Below are 23,385 nucleotides of genomic sequence, written 5' to 3'. Positions count from 1 at the left end.
ATTGTCAAATCCTATCAGAGATGAGAAATACACTTATCGACCTTAACGTTGAGCTCCTTGACAGGAATCGCTTTGCTATCAAATTCCATTTGCAGTCTAATTCTTTTAGAGAAAAGCCATTGCACTGTTAGTAACTTCCATTAGTATCTTTCAGAAATTCTTCCAAATATTCATTTAGTTATTCCTTGGAAAGACTAATTGCCACATCTGTATATATGTTCCAGCAGTCAAATGAAGGGTAAAGTCCAAAATATGATTTCATTCTAAATGAATTTTAAAATCACAACAAATTTTGCGATTTTAACCATCTGCTGCTTCTGACCAGTTCTCGCCTTTCTGTGAGAAACAAATTGTTTAGACTTTCAAATAAATCATTCAGATCCATTTGTCGCCTTCTCGCCAACAACCGCTAACAAATCATTTTCATTTTACATTTTGAACACATTTGTCGAGATTATATGTAATTTCTTTCGAAGCTTTTTTTCCACTAAAGATCAAATTGATTATATAATTCAGTTCTCTTCTGGTAAGCTAAACTCTTTGTCGGTACTTGCAGAGATAATCCTACGATAAATATCCTTTGTAATCTTAGCATATCTACTCTTATTCACAGGTGATTTTCTTAGCAATGAAATTTGAATCATTGCAAAGTAATTATTAACTTTGGTTCTGTTTGCAATATATTCGCAAAGATGAGATGATACTTTCGATATGAATTTATCAGCCATTATGATCTTATTTCTCCATGTTGATTTCCATCCTATCGTGTTCTTTTTCGAACTTTTAAAAATTGCTGATTATTACTGATATTACAATCTTGCTATTGAATTTCATCTTCTTTTACATAAAATTGAATCCATAAACTTATGAGCAGCTCTATTCCAAACAGAAAACTTATAATGACCTTAAAAAGCAACACAGTAAAAAAGGTGGTATCCTTCACATATAATAATAGTTTAGCTGTTAGCATATAAGCTATGTGTCCTTCATCAGTAAATCGTGACACAGCAAGTGGTCTGATCAATCATTTGATCCACTGTTTATCAAATAATGAATATATTATATATACTTAATATTTAAAAATGTATCTCGAAGTAGGTAGCGCAGCATGAAGGATTAAGCACACAATAAATACGGAATGTCCCCATTTCACGAGATCGATTTATGAAATTTCCTGCTTGTTTACATTCAACTGATCTATTTATTTAATTCGTTCTACGAATGCTTTCATTAGAAGTCTCTCTTTCTTTCCCTCTCTCTCTCTTCCTTCCCTTCTCTCTCCCTCTCTCTCTCTCCCTTTTTCCCTACCGCTCATTTCAATTTCATTCATTCAGCTATCTGTCACAAAGGACAGTCATGTCATTATCCCTAATTTATTTAATTTTATGATTCAAGTGAAGGATCTAATTTCTGTTTTTGTTTTTTCGCATATCTCAGATATTAATTATCGATCAGCCCTATAATGGAAGATTTTACAGAAATTAATACGATAATCAGTGTTGATCAATACTCATAACAACATTCGAAGGAGTACAGTACTATGGATGGATCTAAGTATCTATGCCTTAATGATAATTAAATTTAGAGACACTTATAAGTTCAATACTAACTGAATTCTGGTAATAACCAGTATTACTACAGCAGGAAAAATTGTACATTGTATTTGATTCCTTGATGAATTTAAATTCAAAATCTCAAATTTTTAATATGTGACTCGAAACTGATGAGGGAATTTTGATGAATATGTTAAACTGTTTTGGTGTCAAAAATGCAAATAAACCGAGAGCCTATGACAGATGTGACCTTTTGGTGTTGCTCACTGCGCAGTTCTTGTATGCGTCGATGAATATTATGAAAGGGAAATTTTAGTTTAACCAGCATCTTTTGAATAACACTCCCATCGTTCATTCATTCAAATAGCCATTGTCCACAAAGGTTCCTTCCTGCAACTTCATTTAGAATTCACAATATAGCTTCATTAGATTTAGGCACATTTCTCATTTAATGAATGATGCTCTTCTAGCAAAATCCAAAGGAAACAGTGCACCCTTAGCAAAGACCAAGGACCAAAGGTGAACGACATATCTTAATGAAGGTTAAAGACAAAGAATGAAAGAAGAGTGGACAGAAAATTAGGTGAGAATAAGGATAAGGATGTATTAGGCCTATCTGTAAACAGCAGGGTCAATATGTAAATAGTAGTAGAGTGGGGGAGATTGCCACGAAATGTCACAGGATAAAACGACCTTTGCCACTTCAGAAGTCAAAATGACCGGCAGGGCCGTTTCCAGTTCGCGACAGACGTCGAGAATTGTGAGTATTGTTCATATGATTTTATGGGGAATTATATGCGTATTTATTAGTCATTGTGTGAACTAAGCGATTCGACAGTTTGATGAGTGTCACAGTTTCACACTGTCAAATCATTGTCCTTAGATCCTTCCATGCTTTCATCTGCTTTTTTATTTCGAGAATTGATTGCCTGGAAACTTTTGAAACTTGTGTTGGAATAAGGACCATATATGTAAATTTCAGATTTCAATACACAAAATGCAGCAAAGATATATGGTAATGTCTGATGCATGCTGACATCTTATTTACGCAGTGGTGCTGCTACCGAAGTAGTGCCAACATCCTTTGTAATTTCATTTACATAATGGAAGCACGATCCATGGCTAAAGAAGACTCAATCATTTCATATGACAAGGATGACACTCTGAAAAATGCTGATGTGACAATTATGCCCCTTGAAGATAGCATTGGTTGTGTTTATGGTAAATTAGTTTTGCTTGGGTAAGTATTAAACAATACGCTTTTATAGCTGACATTATGAACTACTTTCACAAAACAAGTGAAAGTAGTTGCAATTATGTGCCACAAGGAAATACAGTGTTCCAAGTGTCCTGATGACCTTAGTTTTCGTTTCATTTAACAGAAATTTTGATATTATTTTCGTGAGTCCTTAAAAGTACTACGAAGGACTTACTTCATTAAGCAGAGAATGGTACTATTAACATTATATTTGGAATTATTTTCATATAATTCATTCCGAGTTGTAGAAAATCTTAATTTTCTGCATTATGTTGAATATTTGTTGAGATGATTTAGACATTTCATTCTTTTATTATTGTTAAATAATGGCGAGTAGTAAAATTAGTTGATATTTTGTTTTTATAGTTATAATGGGACGCTTGAAAGCAGTAGCACTTATGCTCAAGGCCGCAAACATCGCTCAAAAATGATCCTACGCAAACGATTAATGGGTAACGGTATTAAAAAGGATCAAAGCATTTCGGTTAGCATCCCGCCATCACAAAGTCAGGTATCGTGTTTTAAAATTGTCAAGAAAATTATCACTAAAAATAATGATGTCCTGCAAATCATTTTTATGAGCTGTTGATTTTTACATCGTTCAGTCTTATTAATTTAAAGCATAAAAATCCTTTCAGGTAGTGCGCGATGCTTCACGGCACGTTGTGTCGTATTCTTATAATCGTAATCATACAGTTCTTGTAGAATATAGCCCTGATCCTTATAAGGATATGTTTCAGGTAATTACAACCTAAATCATTTTTTGCTTCCCGTATTTGGGTAAGATATTAAACATTAAATATGTTTCTGATTTTTGTATTTTTTTTTCATCCTAAATTTCTCCCGAGTGTCTTCTCAAATTCTCGGAATTAAACAAAAATTAAGCTGAAATTAAGATCAGTTCTTTTTTCAAACCAAACTGAAGTTTACTGATCTTCATTTTTACAGACGTCGTTGTTTTAATAATAATTCATTTTGTATCGAGGATATCATAGCTTGTTCAAGGTAGAAAGGAGCGTAATGTCTTAATTCATAACAATTTTCTCCAAATGCTAATGGTAAGAGAAAGAAAAAAAACATTTGGCAATTCTAGAATTCTTCTTTCAGATTGGTCGCTCTTCCGAAGAGCAAATAGATTTTACTGTTGTGGATACATGGCTTGCTGCAAACGCCCTTTACCCAGGTTATTTTTTCAGCACTATTTGTTGCAAGCCGGATCATGAGTGATTGTCACAAGCAGTGCGCATTAATCTTTTCTGGCTGTTAATTACACAACTTTTTCATTATCGAGCTAACACAACGGGTTATGCAGGCATGACTTACTTGTAGTAGAAAACTTTTTGGTCTACGAAAAAAGTATGAATGAATAATTGCTAACCATTGAGGTGATGGTCTGAACTTGAATGATTTATTCGTCATCCATCCAATTATTTCCTATGAAAATTCATCAGTTAACATTGAAAACAGAGCTTCTGAAATATCATTAATTTCACAATAAACTTAAAGGGAAAGTGATTCAGGAGTTCACAACATACATGGATCGGACAATGGTGTTATTGATCATTTTGGAGTTGGAAAAAATCCACGATGCAATATCCAGCGACCAATATCTTCAACTATTAGTCGTTACGCCTGTCGGATACAAATTAACCGTGACTATCCTCATCGAGCTTTTTTATATGCTGCTGGATTTGACAGTTCCAGAAACATTTTTCTCGGAGTATGTTTTCTTCTCTAGTTTCAAAAATATAGCCCTTTTCCTTTTATTTCTGAAAACTGCTATATACCGTCATGTGGAAAATCATTTACTGAATTTTTTGCAAACTAATTTTCTTTATAAACTAATTGCATTAAAAATCTACGTTGAGCCTAATTTTACGTTCCCGGTGTTCCTGTTAATTTCTAAAAATAAGTTGCAGGAAAAGGCAACAAAGTGGACAAAATATGATGGCGAAATTGATGGTCTTACAACAAATGGTATTCTTATTTTGCAACCAAATATCATGCAAAGACAGGTACAATAACTTCTCGCCTTATTACAGTATTTTTATAACCATTGGATTAAAAATATACATTCTTGGTTATTTAATAAAGTTTCCATTACTATGGTTGGTGTTTTTTACTTTGTTTCGCATAAAGCTCAGTTGTTTTTGCTATCTGGTCCTTTACTGATTCAAGAGGTCATGTATAAAATTCGAGTGAAATAATATAACCAAAAAAGTGGATGCCATTGACAAACTGAATTAGAAAGGATAGGCTTGTGGTTTCGATCCCTCAATGCAAGTCCAAAAAGAGCTTGCAATTCTGCAATATTTTTGGTAAGCAGAATGCACTATGTCATTTGCTTTATCATATTGGCTTCTGTATTTATTTTCAACTCCAAAAGATCTATTCTCATTCTGATCCATCGAATGTCTACTGACAAAAGTACTTCATTTCTTATTTGAATATTTAGTGAAAGTTACGAGATGATGTTTAACCTCAGAAAAAAATCATTCAGGATCTCGGTCAAAACGCGGAAGATCATATGGGAATGTTTGTGTGGCGTGAAGTCTCTGTCGATGGTGATATCTACAATATAAGGGAAACGAGGTCTTCAACAAAACGGGGGGAGTTGTTGGCGGGTGAAACCAATGAATTACAGGTATATGAAATTGTAAAAATGCTGATTTCTCAAATTTATGAGTTAGATTTGACAAATTTCTGACATGTTCGAAATAAATAATGAAAGTGTTAAAAAAATTTCAGTTACTTGATTTCCAGGATGGGACATTGATTGATCTCTGCGGTGCTACACTTTTATGGAGGACGGCTGAAGGACTGACGAAGAGTCCGTGCCGAAGTGAGCTTGAGTCAAGGTAGATTTAATCATTTTTGGAAATCAAATTTAAAATGAATTTTGGCTAGTAGTTTTTGGGCATGTCGAGGCTTTTTTCTATTTTTTGAAAATTTCCAGGCTTAATGAAATTAATGCTGGAAAGCCACAATGTCCAGTAAATCTGAATACCCTTATTATCCCAAGGAAAAAGTCAGCAAAAAGTTATGGTTCTTCCAGACAACCATATGTATGCTATTTTTATAATGAAACTTTCTGCCCTTGCTTTATTATTTGTTGATGAAAAAATTTCCAATATTTACCAGTAAGCAGTTTCTAATTTATACTGATTAAGAATTCTAGATTGTAGAGCAGTTTATCTTAGACATTTTTTTTAGTTCAAAATACATTTCGTTTCGTAAATTATTTCAAAATGAATATTTTGCTTTATGTTTGAACAGTTATCAGTTTTAGGTCTATCTTAATTGCGGCCATGTACAAGGCAAGCATGCATGGGGCAAAAATGATAAAAGTGAGAGCGGGATTTTGTATAAATGCCCTATATGTTTGGTGGATTCTTCTAAAATAATTCAGCTAGTTATGGGAATGGAATCAGCATTCCATCTTGATTCGGATACACTGGACTATGCTTTCAATCCATGTGGACATGTTGCTTCACTATCCACTGTGAGGTGATTAGTTCAAATTTTTTTGAATTTTTGTCAAAATATATTATAAATCTTCGAGATTTCATTCATCATATATATCAAATATTTCTGTTGCTTTTATAAGTTAGATATTTCATTTATTTAATTCAGTAGTTGAACGAAAAATATGCATCTTGTCGAATTTCTTTGTAAGTTCAAATAATAATGGGAAGTTAAATCCCAGAATTAATTCGGTTTCTTATAGGTATTGGTCTCGCATTCCCTTGCCGCATGGCACTAGCAGTTTTCATCCAGTATGTCCATTTTGTACATCACTGTTATCAATGGATAAACCATATGTTAGACTTATTTTCCAGGATCATTGCTCTGATTCGTAATCCTTGAATACAGAAATAGCTTATAGTATTTAGGATCTCAGTTATTTCTCTGTAGTTCTTTTTTCCCTTTCCTTCGCCGATTATAGCCTCAGCAAGCGAGAATAACTTCCGAAGCTTTCAGATTTGTTGTAATTAATGACTTGTATTTTTTAACTCTAAGTGTTTGGGACGGATAAGCAGAACATTATCTGGTCACGAAAAGAGGTTCTTTTGCAACATTTTTAATTTAGTTTCTTACATGTAATATTTGCTAATGTGTTTTTAATATTAGATACAAGCAAGAACCTGAGAATGTTTTATTATCGTGTTATTATCACTATTTTTGTTGTTGTGTAACTGCGAATTTATTTAATCGAAAAATTAAATGTTTTATGAGAAATTCATCATGCTTTACCTAGTTGTGCATCAGGAAAGATTATTCGTTATACATATTTGCTGTGTTTTACTTTATTTCCTTTCTCCTTTAATCTGATCAGTGAAGTTTTTCTAAACTTTGAAGGCCTGAATGTCGCTATTTGAAATGAAATGCCGATTAGTGATTCATAAAATTTCATAGTCACTATCCAACCAATTTAATGTGGGTTGCTGAATAGATTGTTTTCCATTCAATGGTTAGCTGGTGGTAAGCTAACGAGAGTGATGCAAAAAGAATAGGTAAAACCAGTTTCACACTTTTTCCACTTCCATTTCTATCATTTTTATCTTTTCATTTCTTTCTTAATCAGTCAAGTGTAACTTGTATTTTCGGGCATTTGTCATGCTGTACAAATTATGTTTTTTTGACAAGGTTTAGATGTGGTGAATTTTTGTTTTGTTTGTAAATAATGACATCGAAACATGTGGTTAATTTTCAATTAAAGCCTTTTTCTAATTTTACTCGCTTGCTACAATTAAATTTTACATTTTGGATGTTATTCTTGACTTTGGACTTTAAGCATTTCATAAAAGCTTCATGATACCTTTTAATTGGATGAATTTCAACATGCTTACTAGAAATATAAGGAATAAACTCGACTCGACAAAGTTCTGAGTTCTCCTTAATTTTATAAAGAGCTTTTTGAAAGTGAAGATGGCGGGAGAAACCATTGGATGAGAAATGAGAAAGGATTTGAAATAAAAGAAGCAAATAAAGCGGGAATAGAAAAGATCTGCACAGTAGTCTTCGTTTGGAAGTAAGAACGAGGAGTTGCAGAACCATATTCTTTGTTACGTTTGGGACGTACCACGATTATACGATTATGGTTACCAACGACTTAAAGTTTCGTGTTGCTGTTACTGTTGTTACTACGACGGACAAAAAAAAAAAAAAAAAACTTGTAATACTTTTGTTACCTGTGGTTAGAAAGTTTCTTAGGATTAATATCTTTTAGCTCAATAAAGGAGACCTTCGTTCTTCTGGTGATTCGTAAATTCCTTTTTAGTTAGCTTTAAACAAAACGGACAAAAACGGGATGTATTACATCTCCGAACTGTACTGAGTTGTGTCTTTATGCTCTAATTGATACTGGTTGTGCTGTTGATGATATAGATTTTTTTTTGATTATACTTTTAGAATTCTTTCAGATGAAGGACTGAGCAATGGAAATAACGAAATCGTTGCAAAAATTATTGTTGAGTACGCAGGGTGTGCAGCATATCTTCATCACTGATAAGGAAGGTATACCGATTATTGGTGTAAACGAGTTAGGCGGTATGATTTTTACTTTTTCCTTTATTTAATCCTTAATTTAATGTCTCTAACATTGTTAAAGTTAAATTAAATTTTTTGCAATATTTCCTACGGTATGATTTTTCTCATCTTTTTTACACTCTAAACCGATTTTTTTTTCTCTGATGGCATCTTCCAGTCCCGCTATTTGCAATAAATGCATCAAATTTCTATATTCTCCATTGAATTTATCCTTTTCTTAGGTGCTATTGTCACCCTTTTAGAATAAGAAAATATTCTGGTATGATTTTCACCTACTTTAATTGCAAAGGAAAATCTAATTTTTAATGATTTTTTAAATTTATTTATAGAAGAAGATCTACGAAATCGAATGCAACTTATCAACAGTAATCAGATAACGATGGAACAGATACCAAAGTTGAATCTTGGCGAACAAAAATCAGCAATTTTCTGGTATACATTTTATTTTATTTTTTCTGTTAAACTTCGTAGGATAAGACATTAGAATTTTTTAAACTGAATAAATTTTTTTAAATTAAGAAATCGGCAAAATTTTTCTTCTGAAAAATCATAATAAAAAAGGCATATTTTATCACATTTTGTTAAACTTCTTCATAGTGGTCCATTTGCCTTTACAAATTCGGCTCATTAATTTTTTAAGGATTAATTTTTTTAAGGGACTTTAAAGATTCAGAAAAATTTTGATTTACTTTTGCTGAAATTTGTGACTTATCTCCATTTATCAAAATATTACCGTTTCAATAAGATATTATCTTATGTTTATAGTTATGAATCGACAACTCTAGTAATGCTTCAAATCAGCTCATTCTTTGTAATCATTATTGCAAGTTCTGAAGCTTCTCTTGGTACACTACGAAATCTTAGGCATGCGCTGAAATCTATTATCAAGGAAATTGCAAGTGCAGCTGGTTTACACTGATTCTGATTCCAGTATATTTACTTTTTATTAGAATGTACTTATAGTATTCCTTATAGTTTGTTGTAAATTCAAAATGAATTGCAATGCACAGTTTGTTGAGACATTAAAGTCTGTCGGTGTTTTGCCTGACAGTTATTCGTTTTTCCGACAATTAAAATTTAGCACAATTATTGACTGCATACTTACTGCTACAATGTGGAACTTTCTCTAAGTGACAGATCTACAAGATTAAATTTTCGTAATTAATGCAATTTCTTTAGTACTGTGTACTATTTCCAGCCAGCTATGCAAATTCTTAGAGATACAATTTTTTAACAGTTTTGTAAGAAGTTGCTGATTTTCATAAATTTTCATTGTAATGATTATGTTCTTATCTGATTAAAGAAATCAAAGTTTTCACAAATTTTATAAAGATCTCAAGGAGTAGTTGACTAGGTTTGTTTTTTGATTACTCTTATTTTGATTTCACCTCTAAATTTCTGAATTTTATTCAAAAGCTGCTAACACCAAGTTCATTTAAGATCGAATGGGTGTTTGAATACAAGACATATCAATATGAATAAAATTCTAATGAAGGACACTTCTATTTATGTATTAAATCGTGTCTTTTTTTCTTGCAATACTAAAAGAATAAAAAGTCCTCAGCACTGTATTATTTCGCTTTCCAGAAAATTTTTTGTCAAAGAAACCTCATTTTAGTTTTTCGGTAAGGCATGTTTTGCCTGTAACAATTTACTATTTTGAACATTGGTTAACTTACTTTTATTTGTGCTACACAAAACTGACGAATAAACATCGAATGATAAGGCGACATTATACTTTACTGAAAATTTGCCAATACCTCTTTATCTTAAACTTCTTATGCATTAACACATTTTTCCATTATCTGCAAATAATATATTTTTGTGTCATCCTTATCAATCAAAAATGTTTCACTCTATAAATCAAATTTCCAAGTCCTGTCAGTGATTTCAGTGGATTATGAATTTGAGGCTGGAAATGATTGGTTTCACCCGCCAACAACTCCCCCCGTTTTGTTGAAGACCTCGTTTCCCTTATATTGTAGATATCACCATCGACAGAGACTTCACGCCACACAAACATTCCCATATGATCTTCCGCGTTTTGACCGAGATCCTGAATGATTTTTTTCTGAGGTTAAACATCATCTCGTAACTTTCACTAAATATTCAAATAAGAAATGAAGTACTTTTGTCAGTAGACATTCGATGGATCAGAATGAGAATAGATCTTTTGGAGTTGAAAATAAATACAGAAGCCAATATGATAAAGCAAATGACATAGTGCATTCTGCTTACCAAAAATATTGCAGAATTGCAAGCTCTTTTTGGACTTGCATTGAGGGATCGAAACCACAAGCCTATCCTTTCTAATTCAGTTTGTCAATGGCATCCACTTTTTTGGTTATATTATTTCACTCGAATTTTATACATGACCTCTTGAATCAGTAAAGGACCAGATAGCAAAAACAACTGAGCTTTATGCGAAACAAAGTAAAAAACACCAACCATAGTAATGGAAACTTTATTAAATAACCAAGAATGTATATTTCTTTTAATCCAATCAATTAATTAAATAGTTATACTTCTTAAAATTACTACAGCTAAAAAAAACTGCAATTTGCTGCAATTCTTTGTTACCAAGAATAACAGGAATGTAATTAAGTTGAACATGATATCTGGTGTAATTCGTTTAAAAAGAAAAGTGAAATTTCAAAAATGGGATTGTTTCTTGAGACTGCCGTGACGAGAGATGATTATTTTTATTTCTAACAAATAAAATTCAGGAATTTAAAATGCAGGGTAAAATAACATGGTTAGCTTTATTCAAATTATAGCAGCATTTGATATTGACATTTTAATTAATTCTAAATTAAATTAAGTGCGGGAACTTCATGATTGGGAACGTACAACACTTTCCCAAACTGAGTACAATCACACCGAGCAATTTGTTGACTGTGACGAATGCGTCTCTTTCGTCCGGTAATCTTTCAGATTCATATTATCAAATCCTTCTACGATAATATCATTCTTCTATATGCACAGATATATAGCACATTATTGAACTTCAAGTATTTCATCCCAGTTAGAAATAATTTTATCCGGCAAACCGGAATATGCCCAGCAAATAAGAATTTTTTGCGGACATTTTTATATGAACTCAATGGAACAAACACTCGAATGGGACATGAATGTTGCATTTCTCTTGGCTTGTCATCAATTTGTGTTCCAGGAATTGGAGTGAGGGGGCGAAGTGGTACTTAGGAGAGTTTCGGATTACTGATTCATCTAAGGATAATTTGGCTCACTTACTTTGGATGTTACAGGTGGTTGATTCAGACGATGACTATCTCATCCCAACAAAACTTCAGCGAGAGTGACGATTTCTCCAAATTAGTAAGTCGGTCCTCTGTGTGGGCGTATTCATCTGCATATATGTCTGAAATTTTAGTGATCCAATAATTTCAGATACAACTTTTAATATTATTCCAGAATTTGATTCTGGTAAGAAAATAGGCACCAGAACACTTCTCGTTTATTTTATCTGTTGATTCCTTTCGATATTCCTTATGTTTTATATTTACTTTTTATAAAACAAACCCAGTGCGGATTTCAGTTGAAGTTATTTAGATGGCAAGTGATAGTGGATTTCGTTTGGGACATCTAAGACTTTACAAAGCAGAATTGCTAGGATCAGTTGACAATATTGAAAAGTTGCAGCAATTTCGCCAATTTTTCGGTATGATAAGATTCGAAATGCTGTGATTCAGTAAAATTACGAATGTATCATATTTTCTACTCTTCTTCATGTTTTTCTAATGAAAAGAGAATTTTGAATTAATTGTTACTATTTCAAAATTTTCGTGTCACAACTATTCTTCTCTTGACTCACTGTTAAGTATTAAATAAGCTATCGACCTGAGCCCTTAATCTTTTTTAGAACATTATTTTAGTATGATGGATTACTTAAGAAATCCTTATCTATAAAGTTTAATTATCTTTCAGGTGACTCAAGAAGTTTTACTCGACTTTCGGAACTATTCAAGGATGATTCCAATAAAAATGTAGCACTAAATTATTTCTGGCATCAGATATGTTTTAATCGTGAAGCCATGGATCGTATACTCTCTATGGCCACTGAAGGTATTAATGCTAAGGCATACCAGGACTCTCCCAGGCTTCCAATACTTCGAACTCGTTGTTTTTAGCGCTATATGCATAAAATTACCAAATTTTGCAAAAAAATTGCCTTTCCTGTGAAACTTATGGTCAGATATCTTTTTCATCTGCGGTTACTGGTCGAATATCTTTTGTTTTCGTGAAAAATAGCTATAAGAAATGAAAATCTTGGCAGGATTAAACGAGCCGAAGTAAAAGAGTTTTTTTTTTAAAAAAAAAAATTAAATCACTTCAAATTAGATCAGGTTTTTTTTTTTTTTCTTTTCATTTTGAGATATATGGACCTGTTGATTAGTGTCTCATTATCCTTTCTTTTATAGGAAACAAAGCTCTGCTTGATTCGATTCATGAAAGTATGTCAGCGAAATCACTGAAGTACTACCATAAAATGTTTTATGAAGATGCGAAAAAAATGGATAAAATCATAATGACAATTGAACCGTTGCCTCTCTGTGCAGGGTTAAAAGATGCAAGTTATGGATCTATTAAGAATGTTGTGCAAGAAATGATGAGAAGCAAAAGTGTGAAATTCATGCTTCTATTTCATGTTAAAATTACTAATCGAAAAATTTCTTCTCATCTTTCTTTTCATCGCTGCTTTTCATATAAGTTCAATTTTTCACTGAAAAAAACGAGGTTCATTATTTTAAATGCATTTTTTTTTTCATTTTCAGAATATGAAGAAGCAGCATGCTATCTGATGAGGAACCTACCTAAAGTAAAAAGTTTGGAGAATGAATCATCTGACTGGTATTTCGATTTTTTAAATGCTTGTCTTATTGATAGTGCTAATCGTTCAATACCTGAATTTATCGATCCTGATTACAAGATCCAATTGGGTAAGCTAGAAATAGGCTTATATATTTATAGGCAAATGATGAAATTGATGAAATAGTAGTCATTCTAAAAAGTTGTTTCTAATCCCTGTGTGAACATTGATCTTTATTGGATTAAATTTAGTATTTGTCTTAAGCAAACACATTTTAGATACCTACAATGCACAACGGCGAATCCTAAAGATATCTCAAAATAAATCGGGACTACAAAACGAGTTACCAAACACTGTAGATGAACTAGAAAAATCAGAGAAACTGGAAAGTCGCACTCAGGAGCATTACAAGAAATATCGGATGAAAGCATTCAGTGTGCCATTTACAATTTTCTCACTGGGTGGAACTGTATTTAAATTTAACATAAAAACTGTTTCTTTCCGCTGGTACCTTAACTTGGCTGTGACTGTATAATGAAATAAGAAGAATGGTTCTGTTTCAGGTGATGAAAAACTGGAACGCTTGGATGATGCGGAATCGATTGAATTACGACCATATCAGCAGGAGCTGGTCGAAACAGCATGTAGAGGAATGAACACGATCATCTGTGCTCCCACTGGTTCGGGAAAAACTGTTGTAGCTGCACACATTATTTTGGAACATTTTCGAGCTATGAAAGCTGCAGATAAACCATCCAGAGTTTGTTTTGTTTTTCTTGCTATTTTAGGGGAATTCTGCTCAGTTCTCATTTCTACCAGCAGATGTTATATTTTTATCAAATTAAACCAACTCTATCAAAACAGTATACATTTTTAGAACCTTTAGAAAGACTTGCATTTACTAATCTTGTGACGAACTAAAAATACAACAAATTAAGAAATAAGAGTAAAAAATGGTATTGATAACATCAAATTACCTGCAGTGTTTTTAATGTATATGTATCGCATGTTAGCTAGGTTCGTACCAAATAAACCAGTAACAGATTAGAAGCTGATGTGCAATATCACGATTCTGAGATGAATCTAATGCATATCCTTTTCACAATTATTCTTGCTTGGTATCTTAGTTAAAATTGCTAAATCAATGTTTTCTTTTTATGCAATAATGGTTTTATATTACTATATACTGACATATTTATCAGTAAAACTGACGTGACCTAAAATTTTATAATTTCACTGTTTTAGGTAGCAATGCTTGTGCCAACAATTCCACTTGTAGAGCAACAATGTATAATGTTGAATCGTTATCTGCGCAAAACATTCTGGGTCGACGGTATGAGTGGGAGTGAACCAGTCGATGAAAATGGACGTGCTCCAAATGTTTTAGCAAGTCATGTAACTGTTTTCACACCACAAATTTTCATGTAAATATTGTCACTTTTTATTCTCTATTATTTACGTTTGTGATTAGACTTAATTGACCTGAAAGCAAATTACCTTCTAAATAAAGAAATTGTTGATGGAGCGGGAATTTTAATGTTTTTTTTTGCTTTTTTCTAATTATTTTTTTTTTAGAAATTTGCTGAGAAATATACGTCGAGATGATCGTTTGTACTTCACCGATTTCTCGATGTTCATATTTGATGAATGCCATCATTGCGATGGAGACCATCCTTATCACGGCAATTTTTACTATTTCATATTTTTTCAAAACTTGATATATGACCGAACTCAAATTAAATGAATAATTATGTTTTGTAAAGAAAGTTTTGCAGTGATGTATTAATAACAAGCATCACATTTTGTCAGACTGATATTACTGTACTGAAGATAAGTTAGGAATTTATATGAAAAATGCATTTGTATGAGAAATGAAACAAGCAAAATTTTCTTTTGAGATTTTTGATGTGATTTTTCTTTTAAAATCTTGATGTGATTGTGAAATAAGTAAAATTGAAAGTTATGGTCCTTTTTTTTCCAGTTCTGATGCGGATGTTGCACAGATTTGATGGTCCAAAGCCGCAAATTGTTGGTTTAACTGCTTCTCTACCACTTGGTGCCGGACGTGCAAGTGTTGATGCAGCACTCGATGTTTGTTTTTTCAGTTGGACAAAAATTTTTTCATTGCAGTGATTGTATTTTAGAAGTAACATAATTTCTATCTTTATTTTTTTTACATTTTTTTAAATTTTGATTTTATTGTTGAGAACTTCATAGCTTCATATAAATTCAGCATATGATGGATTTATGTGCTAAACTTTCTGCTCATTCCATCAGTACAGTTCGAAAACACGTGGAAAATCTTCGTTATTATGTAAAACCGCCTGTCGATGGTTTGTTAATTTGATACTTGTTGATATACTAAAATTTAGCTAAATTTGATTCACTATGAAATATTTATTGGGAATATATAAAACTAAGGTAAAAGCGCTTATCTTAGTTTCTTTCTGTTTTTTTTTTTTTTTTTTTTGAGATAAAACGAGCTCATCGGCCTGAATACGACAGTTTCTCCCAGTCACTGGAAATCTGCATGAGAAAAATTGAGTTGGCCATAAAGCCAGAACTTGGAAGAATAGCTGAAAATAAAATTCTTAATTTTAAAGTGGTTCGTTACAATTCTGATTTTGACTTTCTTTTTTGTTTTCCATATTTCTAAACGCTTTTTGGTGCTATGATTATCAAAAAATAAAAATTTTATCGCACAGTCTATCGTAAGAATTATAAGTTCGACCCGTTTTCTTAAGCTCATCCAACAAATTTGTAAGGATCGTTAAAAATACTTTCCACTTTTGCATGCTTTCAACTATCCATAAAGAACTATTTTATAAATGAGTGGAGGAATAATACCGCTCACATTTTTTAGGAATAAATATTTTAGGGCTGCTTAGATCATATTTTTAATTTAGATGCATGCCATATTAGTTTTATATCATTTAGTTTTTAGGAGGAAACTGTATTTCCTGCTCACCGGAACTCAACGCGTTATGAAAGTTTTGTTGGAGGTTTGAAAAATCGCTTAATCGAGTTACCTGATGATAAATTGAAACATCAGCTGATCAAAATGCTTGAACATCTTGGAGTGGGCACTTTTTATTCACCGAACACTTAAGTTAAACGTTTTTAGGATGTGTGTTGCTGCAACAGAATGTTTCTGCAACATTTTTTCTAAAAATAAGTTTACGCTTATCCATTTTGTAATTTAAGACCTTTTCCAGTCTTATCATTCAACGATGATATTTGTTTTTCAGTATTATTATCGTGCTCTCTGCTTGAGTGATTTACTGCCGAATTGGTATGCCTACAGTTATTTGTGTGAAAACATGACAAAAGAAATTGTTCAGGATGCGGGTGATAGGACAACGATTCAAAATCAGTTGGCGAAGCTTTTCGAAAGTATGTAACTTGTTAGTAAAATGATTTTACCAAAGCAATGGTTTAATTGCTTATATTGCTTTCTCATTCCTTTTATATCTTTTTTTCTGATCTCATTTTTTAAGTTGTGTCATTTCTATACCTTTATGCTGTTTTTTTCTCAGATCAGAATCTCATTCAAAACTTTTCATAATTTCTTTTTATAAATGAAACGGAAAAAAGTGATGAGGTCAAAAATAATATGCACCTTTTTTGCATTTTCTGTACCAGACTTTTCCATATTCTCTCTTTTTAGAATTCGTGAAATCGGATGAACTGAATTTTAAAGAAAATGATTCGGGTGAAGAAAAAGAAATCTTGAAAATGTTGCACACGATTTTGCTTGAACAGTACGTTTCGGATCCAGCATCCAGAACCATAATCTTTGTGACGACACGTAAACTGGCCCAATATTTATCACACCATTTGAACGCAGTTAAAATTGTCGATAGAACAAGTCGTGCAGTCGGATTCATTACCAGTAATATTTTTTTCTTTTTACAAAAGAATTTAAGTTTTCCGGAAATGTTTGTTCTTGCTTTGCAAAACAATTAGGGATGATGTACTTGTCTTCTCTAGTAACATATATATTATTTCTGTATTGTTTTTTAGTTTTTTTGCTATATATATATATATATATATATATATATGTTTTTGTTTTAAGTGAAATTACTTCTGATTAAATAAATTTTTGTTTAGAATAAATGAAGGGCGATTAATAAGGTAATATTAAAAGAAATGATTATCATCATGAGATAATGTTGAGTGATTATATGTAACAGTTGAATAGATGAAAATGCTAATAAATTATTGAGGGTCATGTAGGTTTTACATATATTTATGTATATTTAGGTTCAAACAGGTCTTCTGCCTTGAATGGTCAAACGACTGAAGAACAGCGGACGGTGATTGAAAATTTCAACCAAGGTACTTTAAAGGTTTTAGTGGCCACATCAGTTGCTGAAGAAGGTCTGGATATTTCTGCATGTAATCTAATCATCAAATATAACAACACAGGTTCCGAGAGATCACTGATTCAAAGAAGGGGTTAGTTCAGTCTGCTGTTTTTGAAGTTTTTTCTTTTTTTTTTTTCTAATGTAATCTTAATTTCAAGAACTAATAGTCCATATGTATTTGCTAAGAATGAATAATTCATTCTGTGGTTATTCCATTTTATCGGGATTTTTGTGATTCACGCAAGATACTCGAATATTACAGGTCGAGCTCGAGCGAAGCATAGTAAATCAATATTGCTGGCATTAGATGGTTCTATAGAAGAGAAAGAATTAGAGAATATTCAGAAAGAACATTTAATGAGGCGATGCTTGGAACATATACAAACAAAGTCAGAAAACCAGATGAAACATTTGGTAGATTTCTAGTCGTCATAACAATTCACTGCTTCACTAATTGTAGCATTTCCCTATTTATTGTTGGAGAAATCTCTTTATGATTTAATTTTAATAAGAAAGTTGTTGGTTAGTGTTCGTAAGTTTATGAATTGAGAAAATGAATTTCCTAGGGATTTTTGGAAAGAAACGGTACTTTTAGAAAGAATCAAGCAAATTTCGTATCCTAACTTCAAGAAATTAAAAATTCCCCTTTAATGCAGGAAATATGTCATTTTCAGCAGTCAATGTTCAGATCACATCAATTTCAGGTAGAAGCGAAAATTAAACAAATGAAAGCTCTTCAGGAAGCGAATTTGGTACGAGAGAGTGAAAAGAAGCGTTCATTGGAAGGGAAATGGTTATTTTTTTTTCTGATAACATATTTTCTCGCAAAATTCTTGAAAAATTTCATAATCGAGGTTGATATCCAAATTATACGGACTATCGGAACTTAAGCCCTTGTCTTTAATTTGATGTCAAAAATTTTTTTTTTTTTTCTCGGAGTAGTGTTTGCATTGCAGTTATGATTTGAAGTGTCGTCTCTGTGGCTCATTTATATGTAAAAGTAGTAGTATGCGAATTGCGTGCGATAACCATTATGTTTGCTGCGACCCAACAATTTGGGAGCGGATTGATGCTAGAGTTCACAATGCAAAGGTGAAATTACTTAGCAGATGTTCATACCTTTATGAAAAGACGACATCATTTTATTTATTTTTTGACATCTTAATTAGAAATTCGTAACGTTGTTGAGATTAAATGCTTTTCTGCGGTCTTTTTTGAGAACGCATTTCCTCCATTCCTATCTATTTTGCTTTATTTATCCCATTACATCCAGCTCTCTGGAACTTACCTGATTGCTTATTATTTAGTTTCCTTCGTCATTCTATTTTTTAACTCGGTTTTATTCATATGTACACGTGAGATCTTAGGGTAAAATAGTAGAAATTTTTTCGTGAAAGCTATTCTCATGGAAACACTTCACACGTAAGATTCCTTTTTGTCGTTGGGATTCATCAGTTAGCTTTTTGTCGTTGGGATTCATCAGTTAATCAGTACTTTTCAGCTATTCCACACACTATATTTCTTCACTATTTAACTTTCATGTCCACAACAATTCTTCAAGTAACCGGCTTGTTCCAATGCAAGAAAATTTGAAGTTAATATTTCTGGTTTTATGATAGTCATTGGCAATTGCAACGCTGGTTGGTAAACTTCATTGTAAAGGAACCGATGAATCAGACTGCAGTGAAGTGCTGGGTACAATTGTCAAGTTATACGGCGCCTTCCTGCCAACGATAGCAGCAAAAGCGATAATGATTGATGATAAGGAAGGATTATCTGGTCGACCACAATATGAGAAAAAATGGGATTCTATAACAACAGATAAATTTTGTGTTGAACCAATCACTGAGTTTGATCTAGTAAGCAATTCATTTTTTAGTGAATAATTTTAGTCGATTTGTATACAAAAGGCTTTCTCATTAATCTGGCGACGCATAACTTAAAGGATTAGTTATGATTCTGGTCCAAAGTCATGACTAATGACCACGACTCAGCTCGATAAAGCAGATGTCCTTAACAGTGATATGAAATACCAGCAGGACTTCATTCAAAATATTTTTCTATTTCTAGAAAGTGATGTTGAACTCGCTGCACAGCTACTCACGAGAACAACATCTTCAATTTGAAGCTGAAGCAGGACTTGCTGTCAAGCGTGCTCTCACCGAAATGAAAAAAGAAAAGCGACAGTTCGTAATCGAGGAATAAATCCCCCAATACACTTCTGTGTCTGTTCCCTCCAACTTTTTACTTTATTCGGCTTTCAACCGCACTTTTATCAGTTCGAAACCACCACTGTAAATTTACAAAGGAACCTACCACACCCCTTGCCTGCCTTCTTCCTCAAAGTCTTCGTGCTTTATTATGATAGATCTCTTGAAAATCATCTCATTCACTTTACTGTTCATCTTAATGCTAAACATGATAGAATTTACTTAACTACAAATTAAATAAAATTTTTTGGGAAATGTACTTTCACCAAAAAAAAAATTTGTTCAAAACTGTTCGCTAAAGTTAAATTAAACAGTACCTAAACAGCTTACAAATTACATTTTAATGGAAGTACTGCTGTAGTATTTAACTGCAGTGTAAAGCAGTAAGACGGTAATAGTTTTATCGTTTTATAGTGAGAAAAATGAAACAATAAGTCAAAGCTGTTCAACAAATTTATTTGCTACTTTTGCTATATCTCGCCGATTCTGATTCACGACGAGATGCTGATGAGCGACGGCGAGCAATTTTAGCTGCTTGTTTTTCCTAAAAAAGTTTCAGATAGATTCCTGGGAACGCTGATTCTTTATTTCCACGTAGATTACCTCTTTCCAAACAAAAGATACGATAGAAAAATTTCATGGCCTACAATTGCCAGCAACAAATTGTCGACATGCGCAGTCCAACACATCAAAACTCCAAAAAACGAAAAACAAAACAGCATAACAGACCTTTGAATACTGCGTCATCATCTTATGATACTGAGCTTCTTCTTCACGGCGTTTAACACTTCGCTTAATTTTCATCGCCAGACGTCTTCGCTTGCGTTGCAACACAACTGGTGTTATTAGTCGTTGGATCTTTGGTGCTTTACTGCGTGGTTTCTTACCTAAAAGAAAAGGATACTACGATTTATTTCGAGTCTTATATTAAAGGTTTGCGTGTCAGATTGCTATCGCATTAAGAAAGCTTCAGAAAATGTTGACAATAGTATAATTACTACAAACTATAGAAATAAATTTACCTTCTTTTTCGGGTAGTTTCCGACGAATAACATACTTCCTAACATCATCATTTTTCGTTAGATTGAACAATTTACGGATTTTGGATGCACGTTTGGGTCCTAAACGGCGAGGAACTGTGGTGTCTGTTAGACCAGGAATTTCCTGTTCACCTGAGATAGAGCAAATGCGATGATTCAATTTCAAAAGCAAATCCTTGAAAATCTTTTTAGTTCTTCGTAGTAAATGCAACAACTCAGCAGCAATCGAATTTCTTACCTTTTTTTACAATGATTAATGCAAGAGCAGATAAATTAGCGTCAACAATACATCCACGTACTGATTTACGCTTACGTTCCCCATCCCGACGAGCTCGGTAGCAAGAATGCCCTTTCGACAGTAATAAACGCACGCGTCCATTTGTCAAAACGCCTTGCTTCATTGGAAAACCTTGCTTGTCATTACCACCAGTTATACGCAAAACATAACCCTAAAAAATATGCTCTCACTTATTTACCTTTACCAACAGCAATGACCTGAACATAAAATGTAATCTTCGTCATGAATATATGCAAACATGAAAAGTAAAAAATCTGAAAGAAGTGTAAGCAGTCTGATAAATTATACAATTCCAATAATCGTTTTCAGAATTGTACAAATAATAAGTTCAATAGTATGTCTTACTAAAATGCTGAACAAATACTATTTCGAACTTAAAGAAATACATAAGAATGTCTGTTTTAAGGAGCAAGGAAAAAAATTCAAATAGTGGATCACAAGATAACCACTCATATTACCTTCCATTCATCACCCAAAGCATCGGCCTCCACTTCCTGCGCCATCCTTTTTTCATAGAAAATTCGCAACTTTTTCTCATCATCAATCTCAAAGACTTTCTGACAGCCAGTAGTTGGATATGCTATATTCAATTTCATCCTTCCTTTCTTCTAGTCGTACTCGCCTGAAAGCACATGTTAGTACTGAATTGCATCTACAAATACAAAATAACATGTTTTCATTTCCTACTGGTATTCTTAAATTACTCAGCTATAGATGGAAGACAACCGTCTTCATGCTATGTCTTGAATATTTCGAAGCACTGCAAAAAAACGATAGGCAAATATCCTTTCAAGAGTTGCAAACAAACCTAAAAAAGGGACCAACGCGGCGATTAAATACTCTCTTACCATAGCAAATCACAACATTCGTGCTTATCTTCCATTTCACGGTCGGACGGGGAAGGAGATAATAAATGTAACGAAAGATCAAACATTCTTTTCGATTTTATTCTCTTTTACTGAGAATCTACTAAGGTTGAGAGGGACACAAATCGAAGTTTGAGCACTTAAAAAGCCTCTGATAGGAGTCCTTCAGTAAAAGATGCTCCTCTGCCAGACCTAATCTATCCCAGTCTGAGACAATAACGAAAGCCTAAGACACAAAGAAAAGAGAAAACAGTTCGCGACTCTCACCATTACTCCCACCTATTTGTCACCTCATATCAAACCTACGACACATAACACACACACAAGTACAAGCTAACTCCTAAAACAGTCCGTCCAAGTCATCGTAACATACACAGATTTAAGAAGTGACTAATTTCGGGAGCAAAAGAAAAAGACATTCATAAGATAGTACTGATATGATGCGAAGCGAAGGCAAAGACACTATGCATTTAGGGATACACCGACTAAGTGAATCTAAGAATTCTGCTTAGAGAGCACGCATAAAGCCGGGAAAGGAAAAGAAGCAGATAAAACAAAAAGGAAACGATTACTTTAGATTATGGTCATTGTTGCCCAGAGTGACAGCATGAAAATGCTTTCTCACAGGATGGAATGAATGACTATAAGTGATAGCTCATAGTTCTCATCAATAATTTACTGTGATATGAAATTGTTACTGTTAAGTGTTGTTATGTGAGTGAGAGAAGTGATATTTATGAAGAAGTGTCTTCATATATTTCATGCAAGGAAATTTTGGGATGACAGATGAACAAAGAAATTTGCAAAAATTTTGACAAACAAATTTGAATATAAAGCAGGTTTCAATAAATATATGTAGAATTAGTTTTTTAGTTTTTTTTTTTTTTTTTTCAGAATGTTTAATAAGGATCAGCTGGTTGGTTAGCAAAAAAAAAATTAATTGTCCTACGCCGACTGAAATACTAAAGTGCAATAAATAATTTGGATCTATTAAGTCTGATTTTCCATCCTATTTCTTTTTTCATTTCATTATTCGCTATTAAAACTGCCCGTTTGCTATATATCCATCCATCTTTCCACCTGATGAAGTCTTTTCATGATGACACTTTAGGGAATACAGTCTAGCTCATCATACCATCTAGACAGTAGTTGACATTATATTTTATTTATTCTAGCATCGATAACGAATTTATTGGAAGTTTTAGGTCCAACATCGAGAAATAAGACAGTTTTATAAATGTGTTACATGCAACTTTCTCGTGTGATCTAATTTTTTATGGAGAAAAAGCCCATTTCTTTTCATGAAGCAATTTATTTACTTCATGTAAGACTCGTTAAAGTAATGTCATACATCTCAATGCTTGGCTATTAATATGATATTTCTGTGATAATAGCTTACTTATAGTTGCCCATTG

General features: G+C 32.8%; 5 protein-coding genes across 6 annotated transcripts; 3 read left to right on the top strand and 2 right to left on the bottom strand.

Moving 5' to 3' along the window:
- Positions 1–2,578: 2,578 nt before the first annotated feature.
- Bma-peli-1 (Uncharacterized protein) lies at positions 2,579–6,671 on the top strand (the record flags this gene model as incomplete). The annotated part of the gene is made up of 11 exons (XM_043082085.1): positions 2,579–2,793; positions 3,178–3,322; positions 3,450–3,551; positions 3,919–3,994; positions 4,332–4,531; positions 4,731–4,826; positions 5,312–5,455; positions 5,575–5,669; positions 5,768–5,876; positions 6,101–6,318; positions 6,539–6,671. The coding sequence occupies 11 exons, from the start codon at positions 2,579–2,581 to the stop codon at positions 6,669–6,671; spliced, it is 1,533 nt and encodes a 510-aa protein (XP_042938019.1).
- A 1,578-nt stretch (positions 6,672–8,249) lies between these two features.
- Positions 8,250–9,280, top strand: Bma-lmtr-3 (uncharacterized protein; the record flags this gene model as incomplete). The annotated part of the gene is made up of 3 exons (XM_001901579.2): positions 8,250–8,361; positions 8,691–8,793; positions 9,127–9,280. 3 exons carry the CDS (start codon positions 8,250–8,252, stop codon positions 9,278–9,280), a joined length of 369 nt encoding a protein of 122 aa, XP_001901614.1.
- A 921-nt stretch (positions 9,281–10,201) lies between these two features.
- Positions 10,202–10,812, bottom strand: Bm1439 (Uncharacterized protein; the record flags this gene model as incomplete). The annotated part of the gene is made up of 3 exons (XM_043082084.1): positions 10,202–10,417; positions 10,600–10,670; positions 10,758–10,812. 3 exons carry the CDS (start codon positions 10,810–10,812, stop codon positions 10,202–10,204), a joined length of 342 nt encoding a protein of 113 aa, XP_042938018.1.
- An 831-nt stretch (positions 10,813–11,643) lies between these two features.
- On the top strand, positions 11,644–19,761 carry Bma-drh-3 (Uncharacterized protein; the record flags this gene model as incomplete). Its single annotated transcript, XM_043082083.1, has 21 exons — positions 11,644–11,697; positions 11,932–12,040; positions 12,307–12,444; positions 12,801–13,001; positions 13,155–13,319; positions 13,468–13,623; positions 13,753–13,949; positions 14,435–14,613; positions 14,765–14,871; positions 15,171–15,280; positions 15,423–15,515; positions 15,663–15,794; positions 16,134–16,268; positions 16,438–16,582; positions 16,857–17,081; positions 17,453–17,647; positions 17,819–17,970; positions 18,261–18,349; positions 18,513–18,648; positions 19,176–19,415; positions 19,627–19,761. The coding sequence occupies 21 exons, from the start codon at positions 11,644–11,646 to the stop codon at positions 19,759–19,761; spliced, it is 3,093 nt and encodes a 1,030-aa protein (XP_042938017.1).
- Positions 19,762–20,220: 459 nt separating this feature from the next.
- Positions 20,221–21,700, bottom strand: Bma-rps-6 (Uncharacterized protein; the record flags this gene model as incomplete). Of its 2 annotated transcripts, XM_001901581.2 has the most annotated exons (5): positions 20,221–20,310; positions 20,496–20,653; positions 20,789–20,938; positions 21,045–21,255; positions 21,563–21,700. In XM_001901581.2, the coding sequence occupies 5 exons, from the start codon at positions 21,698–21,700 to the stop codon at positions 20,221–20,223; spliced, it is 747 nt and encodes a 248-aa protein (XP_001901616.1). The 2 variants fall into 2 exon arrangements, with proteins under 2 accessions (XP_001901616.1, XP_042938016.1); XM_043082082.1 differs by lacking the exon at positions 21,563–21,700 and having other exon boundaries at positions 21,045–21,207.
- Positions 21,701–23,385: the final 1,685 nt, after the last annotated feature.

This window comes from Brugia malayi (assembly GCF_000002995.4).
Source record: "Brugia malayi strain FR3 genome assembly, contig: Bm_v4_Chr4_scaffold_001, whole genome shotgun sequence".
NCBI lineage: Eukaryota > Metazoa > Nematoda > Chromadorea > Rhabditida > Onchocercidae > Brugia > Brugia malayi.
The sequence above is the reverse complement of the archived record's forward strand: the minus strand, read 5'-3'. Positions and strand labels throughout refer to the sequence as shown.